Source organism: Amphibalanus amphitrite, unplaced genomic scaffold (assembly GCF_019059575.1).
Source record: "Amphibalanus amphitrite isolate SeventyFive unplaced genomic scaffold, NRLGWU_Aamphi_draft 002146F_arrow, whole genome shotgun sequence".
Classification (NCBI taxonomy): Eukaryota; Metazoa; Arthropoda; class Thecostraca; order Balanomorpha; family Balanidae; genus Amphibalanus; species Amphibalanus amphitrite.
Genome location: NW_024883639.1, coordinates 41,228 through 50,656, shown reverse-complemented (window position 1 = coordinate 50,656; position 9,429 = coordinate 41,228). Strand labels below are relative to the sequence as shown.

General features: G+C 53.0%; 1 protein-coding gene across 1 annotated transcript; it reads left to right on the top strand.

Moving 5' to 3' along the window:
• The first annotated feature begins 5,357 nt into the window (after window positions 1-5,357).
• Window positions 5,358-7,880, top strand: LOC122376455. The gene has a single exon (XM_043356328.1). It carries the CDS (start codon window positions 5,358-5,360, stop codon window positions 7,878-7,880), a length of 2,523 nt encoding a protein of 840 aa, XP_043212263.1.
• Window positions 7,881-9,429: the final 1,549 nt, after the last annotated feature.

Genomic DNA, 9,429 nt, shown 5'->3' with positions numbered 1-9,429 from the left:
TCTCATCGTGCAAGCAATAAGAAAATCGGTTCACAACTGTTCTAGTAATAGCGGTGTAAAGTGAACATCCTGTCGCCGCGGCGACGCGGCGACTCGGCAGCCGGCGCCGACCTCTACGCGCCGCCTGAATTGTAGACTGCCGGGACGGAACGGAACGGTTCCGTCTTTACATCGCGCTCCTTACCGCTGATTACGTTCGATTCGCGTCAAATTTTGTGAGAAGACTAAGAAATGTACAGGCAATCTTATGGTGAAAGAATTCTGAAAATAGGTTGGTAAACAATTGAAATATGAACGTGTAAACACAAAATTGTGACTGCTGCGTTTCCCGCGTCGGCCGATCCCGCCTCAGCCGGCGACATGTTACTCTTAGCAGGACTCTAACTGCCATATTTATTATCGGATTAACTAGAAATTCCCCATACATACTCAAAAATGTATGTTCTTTCGTATAGTGAAGATCAAAAGACGTGAAGATATCGTTGCGTGATAATGTTTTCGTTGAATTTATGTCATGATGCATTTCCACACGGCTCAAAATTCACCGCAAAATACCGTTTGCCTGAGACACTTTTACAATGGAACGTGAATGCTTGACTACGATGACTATGCATTTCCATTCTCGCAGAGTTTGGGATATCACTAATCAGCAATCATTCATTTCAGAAAGTGTACACAAGCAAGCATGTCTTGACTCTGTCTTTCAAGGTCACGCGCGGTTGCGTGATGTTGATGCATGAAAACGGCGTTTGCCGCGAAAGTTATGAATGGCCCACTCCAATTTTTTTCACAGATGGTTAGGAACATTGTGACGGACATAATATGTAAAAATTACTCAAATCGAAGGTGGCGTGTTTTTTGCTATTTAAATTTTTCTGTTTTAATTCAAGGTCAAATGCATTTTAAGGTCACTTCAATTTAATTTTATAATTAAAAATCAAAGCCTTATCAATTGCCTACAAGACCCTGTTAATATCATTTTGATACCAGAAAAGGAACCAGAGTTATAAGCATTTAAAAAAACGATGTCTGGCATTTTTGGCTATATTCGATGACCTATATCTCGGCGATACGTTATCAAATTTCGAAAATATTATACGTAACTCTGAACTCAGTTTTGAACTATGCCCAGTCTGCCTACAAATTTTCAGAAAAATCGAAGGGGATGACGGATTTCGGTGTTTGATTTGACGTGGAATGCCCCATAAGCCGTGAAGTAAATTCGAGCACTTTATAAGTTATTGAGGATAAAACAACCGCGCATCAATTTCGGGACACCCTGTACACGTTCAGAGCGTCACGGCGCGCAATGACCTCCTGAATGTCCGGCCAGCCGAGCGCGGCGAGAGCGGGGCCGACGTGGTCGTAGCGGCGGAGACCTGAGACCAGCCTAGCTGCAAAGTGGATGACTTTCTGCAGCCTGTCGAGACGGGAGTTGGTAGCACCACCCCAGACTGACGAACAGTACTGGAGTTGAGGAAAAACGTGGGCAAGGACAAGGATCTTGAGAATGTTGGGAGAGAGAAAATGACGGATTTTGTATAGATATATGAGGATTGTGTTTAGGCGGCGGACCAAGGATGAGATGTGTGCCTCCCAGCTCAGCGTCTGGTCGAAGAGAACACCCAGGATTTTAATGTGATTTCGAGGCCGAAAGTCCATACCATCCACTTTTAAAACGAAGTCTGCTGATTTAGAGACAGAGTGCGGCGTACCCAAAATAGTGAAGCATGTTTTTTCAGTATTCATTTTCAAACCGTTAGAACTAAACCAAACCGGCAACGTCCGGATGTTCTCCTCGACCCGGGATTTCAAGGATTGGAGTTCACTAGGTTTAGAGGGTGTTGAGTCAAGGATCTGGGTGTCGTCTGCGTAGGATAGGAGTCCGCCATGGGGTACGAAACATGATAGGTCGTTGACAAAGATGAGGAAGAGGATTGGGCCGACTATAGACCCCTGAGGAACACCATGGGTTAGAGGGAGTTGAAGAGTGCCGCCGCGGACGATCTGAGAACGGCTGGATAGGTAGCTGCTGAACCAGCGGGAAGAGATGCCATACCACTCCAGCTTGTTTGACCCCTGTGACCCCTGAGTCAACCTCAAAAATGCGGTAAATGCGTCATAGGACACACGTCATTGCGGAATCTGAGGCTGACTGGCAATATAACAGAAAATCCCGACCGCAAACTAACACCGGCCAAATTGCCCCACCCCGGCCAAATAACCCTGCTAGTGGGGCAATTTGGCCGCCTTGCAGGCCTTTGTAATGCGTCACAATTACAATATAATTACTCTATCATTTCAAGTTCACTGTCCAGTAGAGTAAAATGAATGCGACACCTGCCAGCGTTGAGAAAATGCAAAAAATTTGTCGTCAATTTTAAGTTAAATCGTTTTCTAAAAAAAAACGGTCAAATAACCCCAACGGCAACCTCCCATACAGCCTTAGAGATACAGAAAAACGGTTTAGACAAAAAAGGTGTAGAATTAACAGGGCTACAAAACTGCTATGTCGGATTTTTTTTTTGATTTTGTCCCCTAAAAAAACAAAAACAGATTTTTTGAATATAAAAGCCGAAAAATCCAGAAAAAATTGAATTTCGAAAAAAAAACGGAATATATGTGATAGTCCCTACCGCCTTCTATCAACATACCAAATTTGAGACCGATACCATTTTTTCGCCCAGTTAACCCGCGCCCGGCTGGGGGTCCTGGATTTCCACGCCCTGCTGGGGGGGGGGTGGTGTTTGAACACCCCCCCCTTGTAACTCTGCTCCTGGGCCACGTAGCGATACGCGGAAGGCGGTGTTCAAAAGAGCGCCAAAAATAATGACGAAACCACTTCGGTCAATTTTTTGATCAGGTCAAAGGTCAGGTCACCAGAGGTCATTGAAGGCAAAATTTCGCCGATTTCCAGGTCGAATGTCGACAATTTCCAAGAAGCCAACGCATAACTCGGGAACCAATAGAGCTACAGCGCCGCGGAAAAGCGCATTCGATAGCCATATTAACGCCCTTTCTGATCAATTATCTCAGATTTGACCTAACGTCAACGGTTTTGCCTGCAGGGGGCAAAAACTGCAAAAATAGCCGATTTTTTCGGAAACAGTTTTTCTGCAATAACTTTTGACCCAAGCCCTGTACGAGCTTACTTATACCGGCATCGTGTTCCTCTCGTCAAGACGCATCGAATGAACTATACCTTGACCTTGAAAGGTCAACTTGAAAATTTGACCTCAGGTCAAGGTCATGACCTGACCGGAAAGGGTCATATTGCATATCAGTCGATCCGTATCGTCGAGCTTAACACATCTAAGGTGTTTTCATCGCTCTAGCATGCCTCTATCAAAATTTATTTGCGAAAAAACTGTTAGATACCATTCGTGACCTAAGATGACCTCAGGGCATAAACAAGGGTCACGGACACCATTTTCATGTTCAGTGTGTCTAAACCACTTGTAATTCGGTGTTTGGGAGTGTTTATAATGTCTTTCGTCCAAAAGAGGCGCATTTCAATTTTCTCCCATTGACTTATAATGGGGAGGTCGCAAAATTGACCTGAACTTAGGTCATCGATATAAAAATTCTGAGATATACATTTTGTACATGCTATTGCTCTTAGCAATCGCTGAAAGTTTCTGTAATAGAATTGTGTTATGAATTAGTAGAACGTAGCGTGCCTTGTGTGTGTATTGTGCGTGTGTGCTTATGACCGTGTTTGTGTGGGCGCGCCGAGGCCGTGGGACCGGCGGGCCGCATTTCCTGCGCCTGCGGCGCTAGTTTTATGGCGCACAGCTGTGTGTGCACTGTGGACCACCGGCCGGGCTCGGGCGCGCGGCGGCAGTTGGCGCCGCGACACGATGACGTAAGGAATACAGCGTGTGAGAGGTGGCTCGGTTTTCTACAAGCTATTTCGGCTTTGTGTGAGAGACAGAGAGTAAGAGCCATGAAGGACGAGAAAAGTGCGCCTGAGAGTGGAGTGAAGCCGGCGAGTACGGCGGACGCTGCAGCCGATCTCCGACTCATACCTGAGTTCGACGGAGCGACTCAGCCTGTCACAGAGTGGCTGGAGAAGGTGGAGCTGGTGTGCCGTCTACGTGGCATCGACGCGCTGCACGTCGTCGTTCCCCTCCGCCTAACTGGCGGGGCGTTCGCTGTCTATCAGCAGCTGGACGAGCAGGACAAGGCTGGCTACGAGACCATCAAAAATGGCCTGATTTCGGCTTTCGCAGAGGATAAGTTTGACGCCTATGACCGGTTTGAGAAGATGAAGCTCCGTCGAGGTGAGCCGGTGGATGTCTTCGTTGCAGAGCTGCGTCGCCTGTCCGGCCTGTTTGGCGGTATGTCAGACGGCGGCCTAGCCTGCGCGTTCGTGGCAAAACTGCCGGAGACCACCCGCCGTGTGCTTCGTGCAGGAAGCCGCGTCGAAAGCATGACGCTGAGCGAGCTAATCAGCCGGGCCCGAGCTGTGCTCGCCGATGAAGAAGAGACTGCCATGGCAGGAGCGACGGGAGCAGCAGCGCGGACGTCGGCGGCGCCACCCCTCGTGACCCTCGTGACTCATGCGGACAGCCCAACCACCTGTCGCGGGATTGTCTCGCTGCTCGCGGTCAGCGGGAGCGCGGCGGGGCCCGCGGCGGTCGGCGCAGTGTGCGCTGCTTCCGCTGCAACCGGCCCGGTCATATCGCCTCGTCCTGTCCGGAAAACGACGGCGGAGAGGAGGGCTCGGCGCCAGCCTCCTCTCCCGGTCTCCAGTGAGCGGGGCGCTGCCCGTTGTGCGAGTATCGGTGGACGGCGCCACCTGTGACGCCCTGCTGGACACGGGATGCAGCTTGTGTGTAGCGCACGTGTCGGTGTGTCGAAATTGGAATCGAGACGCAGTGAGCGTGATGACGGTGAGCGGTGACCGATACTGGTGCGAGGGAACGGGTGTCGTGGAGGTGCGATCGCAATCTGGCGAATCGGTATCAGTGCGCGTGCTTGTGGTGTCACGGAAGCCGCTGGGCTTTGAGTTTATCCTGGGGATGAACGGCGTGAGTGCACTGGGTGGCGTGACGGTGAGTGCGGAGAACCATGTGAGGTTCGGAGCTGAAACGACCGGGGTGGCGGCGGTGGCCGAGAGACGGGTGCCCGAGACGGCGCCGGCGGCAGCAGGGGCGGCGGCGGTGGCCGAGAGACGGGCGCCCGAGACGGCGCCGGCGGCAGCAGGGACGGCGGCGGTGGCTGAGAGACGGGTGCCTGAGGCGGCGCCCGTGGCAGCTGAGACGGCGGCACTGGCCGAGTCGACTGCACCCACCGAGGCGGCGGAATCTGGGTCAGCGGCAATTGGGGCCCTGACAGTGACCGAGACGCGGGCAATGGCGGCGCCGGAGGCGGCGGCGGGTATATGGCGCGAGGAGGAGAAGGACTTTATTGTGAGCTACGATGAGAGCCAGAAAAAGTGGTCTGTGCAATTGAAATGGTGTGGGGATGAGCCAGGACAGTTGTTCAACAAAGCGGAGGAGTACTCAATACCATCAGAGGCCAGGCAGGAGTATGAGCGACAGCTCACAAAGTGGGTGACAAACGGATGGCTTGTTCCCTATGACGAGCGTGTCCACGGACAGGCAAAGGGCACAATACCGCTGATGGCGGTGATTCAGCCGAACAAAGACAAAGTGCGCCCGGTCATGGACTTCAGAGAGCTGAATGAGTATTTGGACTCGCATACGGCTGCCGCAGACGTGTGTAGCGAGAAAATTCGCGAGTGGCGCCGGTTCGGACGGAACGTGTCGCTTCTGGATCTCAAAGACGCCTACCTGCAGGTGCATGTGAGCAAGTCTCTGTGGCCCTACCAGACTGTTGTGTTTCAGGGCAAAAGGTGGTGTCTGACGAGACTAGGGTTTGGAATCGGCTGTGCGCCGCTGGTGATGAAAAAAGTGCTCAGCATGGCTCTCGGGCTGGACCAGAGAATAGACAGCCCGACATCCTCCTACGTCGATGACATATTTGTGAATGAGGAGGTCGCCACCGCAGCTGAAGTGAAGGCCCATCTCGAGAACCATGGCTTGGACTGCAAAGCGCCAGAAAGTGTGATCGATGGTGCCCGTGTGCTTGGCCTAAGGGTCTGGGGGGAGCGAGACGGGCTGTTCTGGAGGCGTGACAGAACCGACATCAGCCCGCCCCCTAAACTGACGAGACGGGCAGTCTTCTCTCTGTGCGGACGACTCACCAGTCTTGTTCCTGTGGCCGGCTGGCTCCGCGTGGCCGCGTCATATCTGAAGAGGCGTGTCACCGCTGTGTCCAGTGGATGGGATGACGAGGTCACTGACCCGGAGCTCTGTGCAATGGTCATTGAGATGGTGGAGCGTGTGAACACATCTGACCCCGCGCGGGGCCGGTGGGATGTCTCTGGAGACGGCGGAGGTGTGGTGTGGGTCGATGCCAGCTCCCTCGCCATCGGGGCCGTGCTGGAGATCAACGACTGCGTCGTTGAAGACGCCTGCTGGCTGCGGAAGAGCTCGGACACCCACATCAATCTCGCAGAGCTAGATGCTGTGATTCGAGGGCTCAATCTGGCACTGTCCTGGAATTTGAAGAATGTGACGATCATGACCGACTCGCGAACCGTCTATCACTGGCTGTCCGACGTCCTGTCTGGCAGAGCCCGTGTAAAAACCAAGGCAGCGAGCGAGATGCTAATTCGGAGACGTCTTGAGACAGTGAAGAAGCTGGGTGAAGAATATGCCATGCAACTCTGCGTGAAATTCGTCCCATCGGCTGAGAACCGGGCCGACGCGCTCACGAGAGTGCCAAAAAAGTGGCTGACCCCGCAGGGCGCGTCGATGGTGTGCGGTGCCGTCGTCACAGAGCCCGACATCGCACGGATTCACCACACCAGCGGCCATCCTGGCATCACACGAACCCTGAGACTATGCAGGAGGCAGAGCTCTGACGTCACCAGAGCTCAGGTGCGTGCCGTGATCCGCCAGTGTCAGGCGTGCCAATCGGTCGACCCTGCGCCGAAGCGCTGGGTGCGCGGCACGCTAGGGGTGAACGAGTGCTGGGAAAGAGTGAGCATGGACGTCTGCCACGCCGACAATCAACTCTACCTGACCCTAGTGGATTGTGGGCCGTCTCGCTACGCGATCTGGAGGCGCCTAAAGCGACAGGACGCTGAGAGTGTCATCGCGCAGCTCGAGTCAATCTTCCTGGAGCGAGGCGCTCCCACTGAGCTGCTGACGGATAACTATCCATCGTTTCGAAGTGCCGTGTTCAATGAGTTCGTCAGTCGGTGGGGAGTCTCCGTTCGATACCGAGCAGCTCATGTCCCGTCCGGTAACGGCATCTCGGAGCGCAACCACCGCTCCATCAAAACGTTAGCGGCCAGAAAGAAGTGTTCGGTGGTGGAGGCGGTGTATCGCTATAACGTGATGCCACGCGCGGAGGATCAGAGCTCCAGCCCCATGGAAACGCTGTTTAATTACCGAGTGAAAGTCCCAGATGTAGACACGCCAGCTGATGCCGATATCAGCCGCTTTACTGTCGGGGACAAGGTTTGGGTCAGGGACCCGAGCCGCCGCTGTGACGTGGCCAGTTCACTTGGGACGGTGAGCCGTATTGTGTCTGTACAGTGTGTTGAGGTGGATGGAGTGCCGCGCCATGTGCGGGACCTGAGGCTGGCCGTTCTCCCACAGCCGGCCGAGGGCAGGAGTCCGCCGATCAGTGAGAGTGACGACGAGGGCGCCCCAATTATCTTTTATGAGCAGCGTGTCACTCCCGACGCTGCGGCTCGAGGCGAGTCGGAGGGGGCCTCGCACGATGGCGAGGAATCGGCAGCTGCTCGCAGGAGCACGCGGGAGCGGCGTCCCGCTACACTGACGCAGTATGGTGATTTATAAATCAGGGGGGAGTGTAATAGAATTGTGTTATGAATTAGTAGAACGTAGCGTGCCTTGTGTGTGTATTGTGCGTGTGTGCTTATGACCGTGTTTGTGTGGGCGCGCCGAGGCCGTGGGACCGGCGGGCCGCATTTCCTGCGCCTGCGGCGCTAGTTTTATGGCGCACAGCTGTGTGTGCACTGTGGACCACCGGCCGGGCTCGGGCGCGCGGCGGCAGTTGGCGCCGCGACACGATGACGTAAGGAATACAGCGTGTGAGAGGTGGCTCGGTTTTCTACAGTTTCAAAGCGATCGGTCACTCGGTGTAGCTATGAAAGACATTTAAACTTTTTATGAGGTGAGGTCACTTCAAGTGACCTGGTGACCTGACCTTGAATGACCTTGGTCTGAAATTTTCACAACATGTGTAGAATTGATGTATGATAAGGTATACCAAAAACGGCGGCGCTCAGCGCCGCCGTTTTTGAGATATTCGCAAAAAAAACACAAGGGGGGGGGGGGTGTTCAAACACCCCCCCCCCCAGCAGGGCGCGGGTTAAAGCGAAAAAACTGTTCAAAATTGATGACCTCAAATTTTCAAACTCAATTTTTATCAACTTGCATCGAATCAATGCCCATTTTATGCAAAACTATCAACTTTGAAATTTGATCTTTTTTTTACCTGACCTTGACCTGACCACCAGAAAGTGACCTACACCGTACCTGATGGTCTTATCGCCAACACCATTGAGTTGGAAATGAAAAATTGGCCATAAAACATGCATCGCACAACCTTAGTTAAGTTGGGTTCATGTGGTGATCCTTGGTGACCTGACCTGTGACCTGACCTGGTATGACCAGTGACTTCTAATAGCAACATATGTACTAGACAACTGACGCCCTATCGCTGATTTTCAACAAAATGCGTTTTAATCGGTGTTATAGCGCATTCCCTAGAAGACCCGTGAACGGTGAGACATTTTATCTTTGACCTGACCTGTGACGTCATCGGTGACCCCGAGTTCAATAAAATTTGGTTTACCTCGACAAATTTGACAGGGCTATCGAAGCTGTTTGAATTTTCCGGATCCGTCCAGTAGTTTCGGAGATACGGGGGGGGGGGGGGGGCAAAAAATGTCCCCCCCCCAACCGCGCGGAAGGTGGCCGGGAGGCCCACCGCCTGCCGGGTTAAGCAATGGCGCCACCTGTCGGTTTATTTTTTCGAACCACTCTGTTGAGCATTGTGACGCCCCTGGCCCCTGAGGACGCCTTTCGGGCCTAGGGGCGCCCGCCAAAAGTTGGGGTGGCAAACGGGATGTTGGGATGACATAATTTAACCCGGCGGTCGCTGGGCCTCCGCGCCACCCGCCGGCCGCTGGGGGGCATATAGTTGCCCCCCCCCCCATTTACTTCAGCGACGATATCGTCACAACGCGAAGAGATAGAGAAGCGAAACTTTGCACACTTCTTCCTGAATACCTAGCCGAGGTTTTGTCCAAATTTGGTGTCGATCCCATTTGAAGTGACGTCACAGTGACGTCAGCAGTCAAATTATAGATTTGCGACTCAC

Bases quoted from the DNA above. Each gene is read 5' to 3' on its own strand.
- LOC122376455 (XM_043356328.1), top strand. From the start codon at position 5,358: ATGGCGGCGCCGGAGGCGGCGGCGGGTATATGGCGCGAGGAGGAGAAG.